This window comes from Gavialis gangeticus, unplaced genomic scaffold (genome assembly GCF_001723915.1).
Source record: "Gavialis gangeticus isolate Ggan-Ray unplaced genomic scaffold, GavGan_comp1, whole genome shotgun sequence".
NCBI lineage: Eukaryota > Metazoa > Chordata > Crocodylia > Gavialidae > Gavialis > Gavialis gangeticus.
Genome location: NW_017728996.1, coordinates 54,237,434 through 54,253,253, shown reverse-complemented (window position 1 = coordinate 54,253,253; position 15,820 = coordinate 54,237,434). Strand labels below are relative to the sequence as shown.

Genomic DNA, 15,820 nt, shown 5'->3' with positions numbered 1-15,820 from the left:
CCCTCTCCCTCCATGCTCATTATTTCCTGCTGTGGTCTTTCCGGATTCTTTGCAACAAAAGAATTGCTCTAGTAGCTGGGTTTTTTTGTTTTTTTGTTTTTTTTTTAACAGAAAGAGTGAAAAATGAAGAGTTGGCATTTTCCAAGGGTGTCTTGAATCTGTCAAGGGGTGCCTTGAGTCTAATGAGGTTGAGAACCACTGACGGAAACCTTAACCATTTCTAGGAACAGTTTAGGCTTTTTTCTTTTTTTTTTTTTTCTGCCAAATATATGAACTGAACCTAGCTAGTGCAGTGATGTCTCCTTATCTAAAAAAGGCCTAAAACAGCTACTCTGCAGGGTGCAAATTGCCTCAATTCATCTCATTGAGGCAGTAACTGAAACGTAATGTCAAGTTAAATGTCAACTTTAAGTAATAATTCACTGCTAATCATTTGAACAGAAAATCTTCCTTCCATAGACCAAAAAATACGTGAGACTGATTCCTTCCTGGTGACAAGAATTTCCAACTGTTTTTTGGGTCCTATGTGATAAGGATAAGACTTACCACCAAGGTGGTGGTGCACTTGTGGTTTTTGGGATCACTTGAGGGTTTTCTTTACTACAAGTGCCATGCATATGAAATCAGACATGGCAGTAACAGATGCTCTTGTAGTACATTTACATTATGAAAGCATCAGACTCTTTCCCCTTTTTTGTTATTCCACCCCATCACCCCTATTATTTGCTTGTTTCCTACCTTACTATATACACCATGAAAAGCTGCACTAAAAGTTCCTTTTCCATTTCTTCTACAGCTCAGATCCCTCACTTCATAAATAGTATACGCCTGTAACTTCTGTGTAGAAACTATGCTGTCGGAGAGTCAGTAGTGGGATGTGTGGGGTACATTTCAGTAGAGCAGTGGTCTCCAAACTTTTTTGATTGTGCACCCCTATCAGTAAAAAATTTTTGAGCACGCACCCCCAATATATGTATATTTATATAAATATACATCTAAATAGAAGTTCTAATATTTTCTTCCCACAACCCAATGGATTGTTTTGCGCACCCCACTTTGGAGACCACTGCAGTAGAGGATGAGCCAGTGCCAAGGTCAATGCTAATTTTTTTAATCCTTTTAAGGTTCAGTAGGTCTTTTAAATGTGATGCTGTGTGTTCCTTGGATATGTATATTGCACTGATGTTGGCTTCTTTCCTAATTGCCATAGTAATATTTTTTTGGCCAATTTTTTTTCCCTGGGTTTCAGTTGTGTTAATAAAGGCCACATTTTATGAGGCTGGAGACGCTATCTGAGGGAGGAAGTTGGCCAGCAGGAATCTCTCGGTGGTAATAATAAGAGAGAAGCAAAGCACCTGGTTTGACTTTTTAATCCAAAGCTCTGTGCAGAACTGGCAGTTAGGAAAAGACATGGTCTTGTTTGTAAGATGACCAAATTTGACAGAGTCATTTTAAGACCATTTTGTTTCACTGAAACAGGAAGCCTATGATGCTGTTTTTACACAGCCACTTTTCTCAGTACAACTGTGCTTTAACCATGAATTTCCTGATCTGCAAATGCTTTTGCAACCACATGGCCATGGCTTGTGAACCTTCTTTTTTAAATAATGTCTTTTGACTTTCCTTATACCTCAGTGCGATTTTTGTTTGTTTGTTTGTTTTGTTTTGTTTCTCTGGGGAAACTAATACATAGATAGGGCTAAAATGAATGATTCTGAAATGACAGAGCTACTGTATTGCTTTTTCTAGATCTGTCTAAAAGAAAAAGCATGATGGACTTATAGGAAGCAGTGAAAACTTGAGGAAAAAATATTTCTGGATTAAGGAGTAGGTAAGGGAATATGTGGAAAATCTCAATGTCATACAAGTTAGCATCTCCCTCTGACGTTCCTGATGCACACTGACTAAAGACCCTGCCATACTGCAGCCAGATACTTTTGAAAATTCATGATCACCTGGGCCAATACTGGTGGGGGAAAATGGCATTGGGGAGTGTTAGGCAATTTTTATTTCTTGTACAAAGGGGGTATACAAAAGAAGAAAAAACTGGCACCATATCTAGACTGCAGGCTTGCCATGCCCCACAGCTCCACATGTGCTGCTACCTGGGCTGGGAGCAGCGTAGGCAAATCTGGAAGGTTTTGAAGGCAAGTTAATTGACAGGGAGTTTTAGCAATGCTAATAAGCCTGGCTTCAGTGCTGCTGTGCTGGTGCAGCTAAGCTGCTTCTGATCCATGTGGCATTGTGTGGAGACATACAGCATGTTTGAGGGCACTGTGGTTGGGCATGGTAAGTCTGCTGCGTACACCTGGCTTATGTCTCTAGGGTGGCATTTATTTTTATGTAGAGGGTTAGCGTGGTGTTTACTTACCACATTATCCTTCCTCATTGTACATATTGTAGCACTAGGACAAACCTTGGAGCACACATAATTGGCCTACTTTAAAAGTCAGGAGTTTTGTTTCCTTCACTGATATTAAATCTTTGTTCTTCACAGAATGAGGAAGGTCACTTAACCTGACCTTAAGAGGTGGGGAAGTATAATTTCTCTCCATCTTGCAGTTAAAGCAATTGAGGATTTCAGAGGCTGCAAGAAATTTGCTTCTAGCAAAGTAAGAAGTAAAACCTACATCTAGTAGTGCAGACTTAAGGGAATGGCATTCATTGTTTGAGACAGTGTGTTTGCCTGTGAAAAAGGACTAATCCTGTATACACACCCACAGAGTCCTTTAAAACCATGTATTAATGTAAGCTATATAAATGTTGAATTTATTTAAAAAAAAATCTGAGAATATACTTAGATCCTTAAAACAAATTTTCAGGAGCCAAGAACCTTGATTCCCCATGCTCAGCTGTCTAGGAAATGGCTGTTTAGTCTGACTGCAGGGGGTATATGCATTCCCATGGAGGGCTGAGGAGGTGTGGAAGCACCATGTTATGTGGCCATCATGAAAGAGAACTTAGGAGAAGGAGGTATGTCTTGGCTCTGCAACTTATTCTCAGCTCACACTCGGTTTAGTTTCTGCCCCCTATGTTATACTAAGCCAAATTATCCCCTCTGATATTATGCTTCCCCCCAGTGTTTCCTCCAACATATCTATGTTCGTGTCCATGCCATGTTTTGCACATATATTACCTAATGTTTCTGGTGAAGTGATCAGTTTTGAAATTATAATATTGTAGATGAGAGTTCAGAGTTAACTAATCTAGTCAAATGAACGGATAAATCATGCTAGTGGAGATATTATTTTAGTCAGTCTGCAGACCCATGTAAACATCACATATTATTTATGCTCTGCTTATTGTCCTGGTTATCTTGACATGGAAGCCAGAAACTTTTAGTGTTACTTAAATTCAGAAGCATCCATTCAGAAAATAAAATGTGAGAAAAATGACAATTCATTCTGATAGAGATAAATAGTTCCATCAGTATTAAAAATTTAACAGGAAATTGAAAAGATTGTTTGTTCTAGATTCTGGTCTAGCATTTAAAAGAAGAAAATTAGTCGTGGCAGCCAAAGATGCATAGTAGCTGAGAAATAGATGTCCTACCTGCAACTTAAAGTAGGACTTAGAGTAGTAGTTCTTGACCTTTTTAGACTCAGGACACACTTATCAGACTCAAGGAACCCCTTGGAAAAAGCCAGCTCTTAGCTTTTACTTCTTTTTCTTCTTTTTTTTTTTTTTGATTATAGAAAAAAAAGGAGCAATTAATTCTTTTGCAAAGAACTGACCACAACAGGGCAAAATGGGTTTGACTTACATTTGAAATACCTGGTTTTATCTTATGAATCATGTATAGGTGTATACACAGATAACAGTGGTAACTCATACTGAGAAAGGGAGACCTCCTGAAACAGATTGTCTACTATGTTTTAAAATATTCTCCATTTCTTCTTTTTCTACTGTGCTGCAAATCTGTGCTGGTTATATGTTGACACAGTTCTGGAGGCTTCAAGACAAACACTCCCCACTTTGACACAGGTCCATCCCCAAAGGCCACTTGGCTTGACAAGCTGTAGTTCAGTGGTTCTTATCCAGGGTGGCATGGCACTATGGGCTGCCTTGAGATCCTTTCAGGAGTGTTGCAGGGTACCATGCAGTGTTAGCACTGTTAGGTAGGCAAATGCGATTCACAAGATAAACCCAGAGGTTTTGAAATAAGAATAGTGTTAAAAACATGCTAACCAGTTGTGGTCTTCCTGATTTCCTTGCAACAGAAGAAGTGCTCTTTTATTTTTCCACGTTAAAAAATGAGTGAAAATGAAGAATTGTCATTTTCCGAGTAGTGCCTTCAGTCTAAGGCTGAGAACTACTGCTCTAGGCTCACCTACATGCTGCAGCAGTTAGGTGTAACAGCAGCCTTTGGTTACGAAAACCAAGAAGATCTATACACTGGACACATTGGGAAACAGCTGAAGTTGTCATATGTCTAATGTATATGACACAGTCCATCTATAATAGCACATAATCTCTCTTCCTCCACCCACAGGTACTTTCACACCATCATAACTAGTGTACAGCACTGACCCTTCCACCGCCTTCCAAGATTCACAGTGCCAGCCTAGAATCTGTTTGCTATCTTTTCAAATAAAATGTCAGGCAGGCAAAACTCCATTGGTTACGTTTGATTTACATTCTCAAGATTTTCTCTTCAATCGTGGGCTAGGGAAAAAAAAGAAAGCTGAGATTTTTAAGCATCTGCTTGATGCCAAATACATTTAGAATGAGTAGTGAGAAAGAGGGAAACTGTTTGAAGAATGACTGCTGAATACTTTGCTTAACGAAAATCCTTTTTTCCCCTTCACCAACAGTTCCTCTTCTCAGAGTTTTGAATGGGTTTTATTAACCCTTTCTGAATGTTACATACACTAAAAGTGTGTTAAAGGAATAGCGTAAAAGTTGTAAAGTCATACATTCAAAAGTTAGGGAATGCCTGTTGAAGTTGCTTTTGCAACCTGTCTTCTGGCCCTTTGTGCATATAACAATACAGTATGTATTGACATAATCACAGGCTGTTTTCTCCATAGAATGGATGGTGCTTGGGACTCCTTCATCCTGTCCACTGTGTGGCTGCATGCCTTACATAGTGCCCATCATTCATGAAGACAAGCCAATTCTTTTTTGAATAGCATCCACAGCTATGCTGCTTCTAGCCGAGCATTTTGTAGTAGTGCCCACAAGAGTGGGCTTGTATCCCCTCCTGCCTCTTTACCCTGTTCTTGGACATTGAAGGCAAGATTATAAAAGGGGGTTTGGCCCACCCATCTACAGCTGCCTCTCTTTCTTGAATCTGGGCAGCAGATGAACCATGAACTGCTCCATGCTGCTCTAGCCTCTTTGAAGACTTAGTGGTCTCGTTAGATGTGTTCTTAGTTAGGGTTAAACTAGAACTTTATCTTTGCTTTATTCATAACATTTTACACACTTCCTGCTTCAGATGACAGGCTCTTAAAAGCGTCATTGCAAGTCCCAGGAGGTGGCATACATGCTCCTTTTTGAGAAACTGGAACTCAGAATTGGAAAGCATGCTTACTTTCTAATCCAAGAAACTCCTGCATTAGGTAGTTCTGAACTCTCAACCAGGAAGAGCTTTTCTTCCTCAGAAAACAGTCCTGAAAGTTGTTGCTCTACTCTGACTTGTCCAAGAGAGCTCTAACCAGACACAAGTCATCTTCTTCAGAATGATAAATCATTACTGGCCTCCACTGCCTGTGTAACCTGTATGCTTGTCATCATTGTGCATTCATGCCCTCAGTCTCCAAGCTCTCAATTTTCTTGCCTGGTCTGGAGAAAGTCACAGTTGCAATTGGAGGGAAAGCCTTTCTTAGGCCCAGACTAGTATAGATAATAGCCTTGTGGTAGTTTAGCTGTTAAAATCTAAGACACTTATACTTTCCCTCATCTTCCCCTCCAACTTGTATAACTGGACTATATTTGGGCATATTTTCACAGGACAACAACAGACACATTCTAAGATGTATGGGCCACCTTGTCCCAAGTATCAGATCCTTCTCCAAAAGCATAGGGGGAACTAGAACTTTTCACAGGAACAAACTCTCGGGAATTTTTACTGAGGGCTATTTTTCCCTAGTCTCATTCTTCTATATTGGCTTGTTTGAAACAAAAAACAGGCAACTTCAGCTAGACTTCTGGCACAGAAAATATCAGTCCAAGTGGTTTAAAACTGAACTAACATCTAAGTAACTGAAAACATGGTCCTATTATGGGGAGCTTGGGCAACTTTAATAATAGGCAAGGCTACTCAGTAACGTGTGCAATGAGGAGACAAGGAGTTTAGAAACAGTCATTAATAACTAGTAAGAAAACTTGAACAAATTTCCATGTACGGTTAATTTGAAAGTTTGGGAATGCTTAGTTCTGAGACAGCAAATGATGGTTAAAATATAAAGAATGGTCTTTCGTAATACAAGAACAAAGGATTGTCTACAAGTTATACATAATTATTTCTAACAAAGCATTGCAGCAAACATGGAGTGATTTAATATTAGACCTCATTCTGATGGGTAGATAAGAACTAATCAAGTTAACGGTTGCCTTGGTGCAAGTGATCGTGACCTGGTTACATTTTGTTTTCTGTAATCATAATAACCTCCCAGTCAGTAACATACATATATGGTTCCTTAAAAAGGCCTGTTTCTCAAAACCAAAATTATAGGGACCAAGATTTAGATATAAACAAAAATGTTGTTTAAGAAAGTTGCTTAAGAAAGCCTTACTAGATGTTCTGCAAACCACAGCTCCTCAATTATGGAAGAATAATGATTTGGTTAAAAAAAAAAGTTTCTAGTTGTGAAAGCAACAATACAAAGTAAGAGCTCACCAAATAAGAACTGGAGAAAAAGGAAGTTGGTGACACTGAATATGAATTAAAAAATAAGAAAAGCAGGTAATTGGTGAGGCAAAATAAGGATATCAGTTAAATAACTTTAACAAACAGGATTAACAAGAATAAGAAGTTGTTTAAAAAAATAGGAAAGAGGAGAATCCCAATGGCAGGATACAGCAGGGGTGTTCAACCTCTGGCCCATGGTGCCATGTCATCTGGCATGCGGGGCTCCTTATGGGTGTGGCAATTTGGCAGTGAGGGAGTGGTAGTATGGTTCCCCCAGTGCCAAATCTCTGAACCCATGGGGGAGCCCTGTGCACTGGACCTGGTGCCTGATCCCAGTGTGTAGGTCAGGGTGAGGGTGGCACCAAGCCCCAGGGGCCAATCATTTTGGGGTGGGGGGAGCAGAAGGGGATAGCACCAGGCCCCGGGGACCCACCCCTGGCATGCATGGGGCAGGAGAGGGTGGCTCTGGCCCCCAGGAACTAATCCCAGTGTGCAGGGGACAGGTCTGGGACCCCAAGACTCAATCTTGGCACCCAAGGAAAAGAATAGGGCCCCTGAGACCCTATCCTGATAGGAGAAGGCAGTGTCAGATTCCCAGGAGGGTGGGACTGTGCAGTGCCTGGCTCCTGGGACCCAATCCTGATGTGCAGGGGGCAGGAATGGGTGGTGCTGGGTACCAAGGCCCAATCAGGCCTGCAGACAGACCTGCACTACTCATCTGGCCTGCAGGGCCAAAAGATTGAGTACCACTGGCATACAGCCATAACTAGGCAAGTTAATACAGTTGTCAGTGATAATGCAAAGGAGGACTTTCTGGTAAACCTCAGTGGAAATATTCCAGTAAACATTTGTGTACTGTATTCAGAGCAAATTTAGTTGATGTATGTCCGTGCCATGTAACGATGATGAAATGCCCCAGCTGTAATTACCACTGCAGTTGACAATCACACTTGTAACTAAGCCTGGCTTACAGTAGATCACAGTCCACTTTTTTGTTCCTAGACAAAAGGATCATATACAACTAAAAATTAAAAGAAAGAACTCCTAGATGTTCTACGGTAACACACCATGTGACAATGTCCCAGTGCTGTATGTGCCCACATACACTATTCTAAAAAATTATTAACAGAAAATCAATCAGCCCAGCTATTTCATTGCATATTTAATAATAATTTCAAACTGGCAAAGAAGCATTTTTACAGGCGTGATACACTTCAAGATTCTAAATAAAATTAGCTCCTATATAAAGATATCTGTCATTAATGGCACTTCACTATTCTCTACAACATTTATGCTGGAGCTAATATAAACTTGTATGAATTATTCTTATTTCTTATTATTCTATTCCAATTCTATACTTATTTCTTGGCAGGCCTATTTAAGCTCTAATGTACCCACCATGCCCCCACCCAACCCCAAGGGGCTAGCTCTCATTTGAGCATCCAGTAAATGGCCAGACTTTTATCAAAAGACCTCAGCACTCAAAATTTCCTGTTCTTATTGAATACTCCTAATCTTGCGAAATAATTTCAGTGAACATGATAGCAGTGTTTGGGTGCTGTACATGCTTAAAATCTGGATTCTTCATTTATGTGCTTAAATGGGAGCTAGAAGAGGTCTGAATATTTGGCTATGGTTGTGTTTGCTGAGTAGTTTTGAAAATCCAGCCAGTGAAGTTTAAAAGCAAGGTGCTGGCCAACTCTTGTCCATTGAGGATAATGTTTTCTTAACTCCTGGAGAACTGGGGAGCAGGTTCAGAGGAAAAATTAAAATAAAAAACAAACAATGTTGGTTCAGTTTTTAAAAGGTTAAGAGAATGATGAAGGCAGTTGGCTAGCTTAACACTGATCCTTACTAAATGGCTAATAGAGGACTAATTACAGAATATCAAGTCTGGTGGATCAGTTGATCTATCTTAAAAACTTATGGCCTTCAATTTTGTAATGTTTGAACACCTCACCATACACAAGTGATGAAGAGAGTTGTTGTCCCTAATTCACATATGGTGTACCAAGGTAGAGAGACTTCCTAAGGTTATAGAGGAGGGCCACTCATGGTTGAGGGCCTCCGTGGCCAGCCCTATGAGGAGAGGCTGAGGGACCTGAATCTCTTCAGTCTCTGCAAGAGGAGACTGAGGGGGGATCTTGTGGCTGCCTACAACCTTATCAGGGGCCAGCAGCAGGGACTTGGGGAAAGTCTGTTCACCAGGGCCCCCTTGGAGTCACCAGGAACAATGGCCACAAGCTGAGGGAGGATAGGTTTAGGTTAGATATTAGGAAGAACTACTTCACTGTAAGGGCGGCCAGAGCCTGGAATAGGCTTCCTAGAGAGGTGGTGCTCTCACCTTCCCTGGAGATCTTCAAGAGGAGACTGGATAGGCACCTGGCTGGGGTCTTATGACCCCTCCCACCCCCAGTGCTCCTTCCTGCCCATGGCAGGGGGTCGAACTAGATGATCTGTCCAGGTCCCTTCCCACTCATTGATTCTATGACTCTATACAGAAAGCCTGTGTCTAAATTGGATGTTAAACTGCAGTGTCCCAGTCCAGTGCCATGTTCATTAAACCATCCTTTTTTCCAGTATGTATTGACATGATACATGTAAGGTGAGAAGGCAGTGCAGAGTAAGATAGTATGTGAACTTAGTGCAGGTTAGCTACCTTCCTTTAATGCCCCATGTGTATAGTCTTTTCCTGTATTGAGGACACTGAAAAATGAACACACCCTGGGATTAGGAATGGATAGGCATGCAGCTATCCTGGGGTAGATAACAGCAAATGGCTATTTATTGGGTTTTGCTACTGGGTGTGGAGAGAAAGCAGTAGCCTATTTGCCTTGTTCAAATGACCACATGAGGATAGAGATGATAACACCTAAACAGCTAACCGCTATAATTTATACCGGTAGAGTTGGGTAGGGTACAGTACACAGGTATGGTAATTCTCCATTGGATTGGGTTTGCGTGGGGTAAGGGCATGCACACAGATAGGCGTTTGTTTACTGCAGAGTAGCTGACAGCAAATTCACACTCTAGCTTATCTAGCTAGCTTCTGGTTCTTTAGCACACCTTCCTGTGAAACTCCCATTATGGGATCCTGGTTGAAGTAGGATTCTTTCTCTGCATCTCTAAACATGTAGAGCGGCCTTTTTTTTCTCCCTGAGAAGTGTTGCGGCTATGCAAATGAAACTTATGCATGCTATGTTACAGCCGGGGGTTCTGTTCCAGATCACGTTGTGGAACTTCTTGGACCCTCTTGCTCTCATGCTTTCCACTTCACTGTCCTGTAGGTTAATGGAAATTTTTGATAACAAGCAGGAGCAGTTTTACCTGTTTATAGGTACAGCATAAGAGGGAAGAGCAGACGTGGGAATATATGCAATTTGAGCAGAACACTCAGAAAGCATATTTTTCTCTATTGGGCAACAGGTAATTGGGGGCTTAATTTTACAAGGGGCTGGATGCACTGGCACTGATCCAGCACAGCACTTAAGCCCCCACTGTATGCTTAAAGTTAAGCACATGAATAGTCCCATTCATTTCATTGGGACCACTTCTGCATGCATGTAAGTGTTTTACTGGATCTGAGCCAGAGTGCTCAGAACACTGCTGGACTGATGGATGATCCTCTTGCCAACTGCAGCTATAGAGTTCAGTCTCCAAATTATGGAGGTGCTGGAACTCTTTAAGTGACTATTTTTAACATACCAGAGAACAGCTGCATCATTTTTGCACAGACTTTGCAAAACAACCTAATTGAGGCCAAGACCGAGCATAGAGCATTTCCCCCAACAGTTAAAGCTTCTTGCAGTTACGAGTAAATGAAACAAGCAGGTATAATGGAAAAATGTTAAGGCCACCACTGTAAACTCTAATAATGCTCTGTCCATCATTCCATTAAATAAAACTCCTTACAGGTGTATGTCTTCATCCTTAAAAGAAGCTGGAAGCAGAACTTTCTCTCTGTACTTCGTGTATAACAGGAGCCTGTATTTAATTACATCATTTCGCATTGTTTCTCATATAGGGTGGTCAGAAGTCATTTAGAATCCTACATACAACTCTGCAGCATCTCATGCTACCTTTTTTCATTCTTGTTTGCTACCACTAATTCCACCGCTATAATAGTCCCGTATATCTCAGTTGCCTGCTGGCCTGTCTCCGCAGCCCTGGAAGGAGCAACTTCACAGAGTCTGAATCTGTCCCTTGTCTTCAGAGCTCACTTTATTATTCAGACATAAAATGTGACTGTTCCTCTGGTCAAAGCAAACTGTAGGATCCCAGAGGTCTTTCCTATTCCCTTGCCACAAGAGCCCACTTGCTTGTTCTGAGCTTTGCTCAGTATTTTCTAGGTGTTACTTCCTACCTGGGTTAGATACTTGAACAGCACACTTATAACACAAACTAGAATCAGACCTTTGTTTTGCCGTGTGGACAGTCCATAGCTACAGTCTCTATCTACAGTTCATTCTAGTGTTTTCTGTATGTTTTTAATAATTTATTCCCTACCCATATTTTTTTTCAAATGGCAGTAGAGGTTTTCCTTAGCACGGTAGAAGGTAGGAGGCTGTTAGGTATGATACTAATAGCAATCAAGCTAAGTGGCCTGTGCCAACTCATTTTTTCCTATTGCAGCTTTATATTTTGTATGTGGTTTGCTCTGTAAGTGTGGTTTATTTCACGCTTTTCACATAAATAGACTTTGGCATGCATGTAGCATAGCGCATAAAACTACAACACAGTATACAGGTATTTAAGGAGACAAGAAAAATATATTGTGTGTTACGTTGTAGGAGTAGTATGTAATCTTGTAATTGCAAATCTTCATGTATCCGCTAGAAGGTAGTGTTAAGATCATGTGTGCAACTTTTACTTAGGCTTTAGCTTCTGAAAATGTAAATAAGATCCTTCTTTACCATGGCATTTTTAAAAAGAGGTTTCTTAGGCTTTTGAAAGGTAGAAGGTATGAATTCTGGGATTAGGATCAGTTTGTCAGACTCCATCAGAATATTCTTCATTGTCTAGTAAGGTACCTTTCACCTCTAAAGCCTGGGATCTGTTCAGAGCCACTCAACATTATAGAAGTGCCTCTGTTCTAGCAGGGAAGATGTCAACACAGCTCTATACCTGCTCTGGATTTTCTCTGAACTGCTCTTCAGTAGATGGTCAGTAGCTACTCCATGGCCATTAGGGAAAAAAAAGAGGAGTTAGCATGGCTAGGTTTGGAATAGGGGTTTGGGGAGCCATTGACACTGAAACCATATTCATATAGAAAATGTATGCGCCAACCACATGGAGTTTTACCTGCAAACCTAACTTCTGCACATACATGCAAGCAGCCTTTTTCCCTCCAGTGGCATGAGAGAGCACACTGGACACGGTGAGGTCTGCAGATTCTGGGGAAGCAGCTCCTTCAGCATGTAAATAATTGGCCTTGCATGCATGTATAGTTGCATGCTTTACAAGATAATCCAAAACAAATGGCACAGGCTTGGCATGTAATTTTTGAAGACTCATAACTAGGTCAAGTGAAACATAGAGATACAGAGATATGCAGAGTAGAGTTAAGCCTGTGATGATGTTGGGGGTTGGACATCCCTTCTAACCTGAATGACTAGGGTGAAATTAGGACACTGAAGCAAATTGAATTGGTTAACATGATTTCTCTCTCTTTCTCCAGACATGTCAAGTGTGCCAGATGATGCTGCCTAACCAGTGCAGTTACTGTGCTCATCAGAGAATCCATGCTCACAAGTCCCCTTACTGCTGCCCAGAGTGTGGGGCAGTGTGCCGATCAGCCTATTTCCAAACCCACGTCAAGGAGAACTGCCTCCATTACTCTCGCAAAGTTGGATTCAGGTTTGTGCTGTTCAATTTCCCTCAGCTCTTGGGGGAGAAGACAGATTTTTGACTACTTGTGACAGAAAATTGGGCAGACTATGTTGGTTTACAATATCTTGAGTCAAAGACTGCATCAAAAGATTCTTTTTAACTATAATGATAACATAGACATCTCTCCTTCCCACCACAGTTTGAGAAAGGGATAAAGCATATGTATTTGGCCTCATAATTGCCCAGACACTTCAACTTAAGAAATGTTTCTGAACACCAAAACAGATTCAAGCATGGTTTATAAACATTTAAAAAGAGAATGATATTATTTTAAATCCAAAGTGTTATAAGGTGTTCCCTTATAGCAGAAATGATTTTGAACTCACTTAAATGAAGAGATGGGTGCCAATTTTTATGAACCTCAATTTGGTCTACCAAAATCATTAGTGAGTTTTGAAAATATTGGCCCTGAACACTAGGGAGAATAGATTTAAAGTTTTAGGCCTGTCACTCCTACGCAGGCTTAAATTTCCCAACACCACTGAAGGAACATATGGTGCAATGAAGTGTTTTAACAGTGAGCTGAATGCAGTTCCCTGAATCTCATGGCATATCTCAAAGGTGGGCAATTAGTTCAGCTGGAGGGCTGCTTAACGAGTTTTGGTGAGCTGTGGAGGGCCACACGGTTAGCCTTCCCCTTGACCGTTGCCCCGCCCCCTGGTCACCATATTGGGACCAGAAATTCCACCCCCTAGCTCCTGATCTTTGCCACTGGAAGTCCTTTCCCTTGCCGCCACTGCTGCACCCCCAAATACTCCTTTTGGGAGTGGGGGTTGCCATCTTAAAACCAGAAAAAAACCAAATCATACTCTAGAAGTCAAACACCTACTATGATATATTTTAATTTTATTACAAAAAATATTTTTGTCATGATTTGTGTTTGTGTCCTGTATGTAGAGGGGATTGCATAATAACTCAAAAATAGAGTCTTACTCTTGTATATTGTGTGTGGGGGAGCACCCCCACATGGTACACAGTCCCTGCTGTTGGCAGCAGCAGCAGGCAGGGGTGCTCAGGGCACTGCCCAGCACAGGCGCTGGTGCCCAGTGGGGTGCGGCTCCAGCCAGTACGGGTAGGGGAGGAGCGCAGCCTGCTGCCTGTGTCATGAGGGCTCTGCACCACATGCCTGCAACTCCTGCACTTGCACCAGGGGAAGCCCCATGCTGGACTCCACAAGGGACTGGAGTGGGAAAGGCAGCCGGCTTCAGCACAGGGCTTCCTCTCGTGCAAGTGTGGGAGCTTCAGGCACGCAGCGTGGAGCCCCCATGAGAGGTAGCTGGGCAGGCTGTGCTCCTTGACCTCGCACACAGCGTTGGTTGAAGCCACGCCCCACTGGGTGCCAGTGCCTGTGCTGGGCATGAGCACCCTGAGCACCCCCACCGCTCCTGCTGCCAGCACCAGGGGCTGTGTGCCATGTAGGAGAGTGTGGAGGGGGTTCCCACAACCCCCACCCCCCCTCACACCCACACCCTACCCAGCCAAGTTCTGTGCTTCCACCACCGCCCTGGGCATGGGCTCTGCGCTGCTCTCTGCGCTTCCCCCCAGCTGCAGCTCCACTGCCCCGGCCCCAGCCCCTGCCCTCACTGCTTCCCTACCTGCTGCCTGGAGCAAGCTGGACTCTGGGGAAGCCAAGCAGGTTCCCATGGGGGCGGCTACAGCAGGGGCAGCAGCAGACCCGCCTGGAAGCTGTGTGCTGGCGGGGCTGGGCCCTTCAGCCCACCAGGGTGGGAGCAAGATGCAATAGGGTATGTTGGGGGGTTTGTATATGTGTGGATGCCTCGCTCCCACCCTCCTGGGCAGAAGGGCTGGGCAGGGCCCAATTCATTGGTGCGTGCTGTGGGTGAGATGAAAGCGACTGGCAGGCTAGATCTGGCCTACGGGCCATATTTTGCCTGCTCCTGCGTCAGCTCCAACTTAAGCTAGCTAACCAAACTGCCCAACTGACAGCACAGCCAAACCCCCAGTTTGCTTTCATGTCTGTGCAGTGAGTGGTTCATGTAGGAACCAAAAATACATCATCTGTGTCAGCTCAAAGGTCCCCCTCCCTAGGAGACTACTTAGGACCCTCCTTCTGAAAGGTCCCTCCCCACTAGGAGACTAGCGGACTTCTGACTGTTTTTTAGCCCCTTTATGCTTGAGGAACACTGGAAATAACTTTGCTCTGTAAGATTTAGGGTCTCTAGCAAAATATGTGTTTTCTATGGCAAGATGGACTTAACTTCTGTGACAAGATCCATAAATTCTGCAGCACTCTTAAAATTCTACACAGCTATCCAACAAATCTATAAAACAGATTTTTTTTATTGAGCTAACTGTAAAAATAAATAGCACATTCATTCCATTCTTCTATTGCTTGTTTTGATATGCAATTCAATATATTTTACACTGTCCCCACGCTCTTATTTTTCAGCAGCATGCCCTCTTCCCATTTTCAGAGTTAAGAACTTATTAAGATCAATGGGGGGCAGTTCCTACCCTCAGAGCCATTGTTTTGGGCTATCTGCAAATTAAGGCAGATACCATTCTACTGATTTCCCACAGACAACAATAGAAATTCTTGAAGCCAGGAGGGCTAGGGACATTTTTTTACATTTAAGTTGAGAATCTAAACCATAGGTTTGTGGCCAAGGGTGAATTGCATTGCAAGTGTCATGGCCACAGAATCACAGAATGTACAGGGCACTGAGATACCATATTTACTCAATTCTAAGAGGATATTTATATTTTTAACCATTTAAAATGTGGGGGAAGCCCTTTGTCTTAGAATTGAGTACACGGACAATGTGTGGGGGAGGGCTGGGCAGGGGGCTGCTGTGGCTTGGGCTCCACCCCCACCTGGGATTGGGGCCATAGTTGCAGCTGCTGCCTGTCTCCAGCCTCTGGACCCTGCCATCTCCCTCCTGTAACCTCTTTTCCCCATTTCCACCCCTCACCATGCAGCCTCTGCTCCCCCAGTATTAATTCCCTCAATGTCTCTCAGTAATTTCTCCAGTGCCCCCAATGCCTTTCAGCACCCCATTTTCCCCAGCACCCCCCAGGCCTCCTAGGCTCACTGGGCGCTTGCAGTGGACACAG

General features: G+C 42.8%; 1 protein-coding gene across 2 annotated transcripts in view; it reads left to right on the top strand.

Moving 5' to 3' along the window:
- ZNF592 (zinc finger protein 592) overlaps nucleotides 1–15,820 on the top strand; it is an 88,026-nt gene that overhangs the window by 27,515 nt on the left and 44,691 nt on the right. For both annotated transcript variants that reach the window (XM_019504562.1, XM_019504561.1), the window contains exon 2: nucleotides 12,534–12,712. In XM_019504562.1, the coding sequence (XP_019360107.1) occupies nucleotides 12,534–12,712 (179 nt within the window). The remainder of the gene's footprint in view (nucleotides 1–12,533; nucleotides 12,713–15,820) is intronic.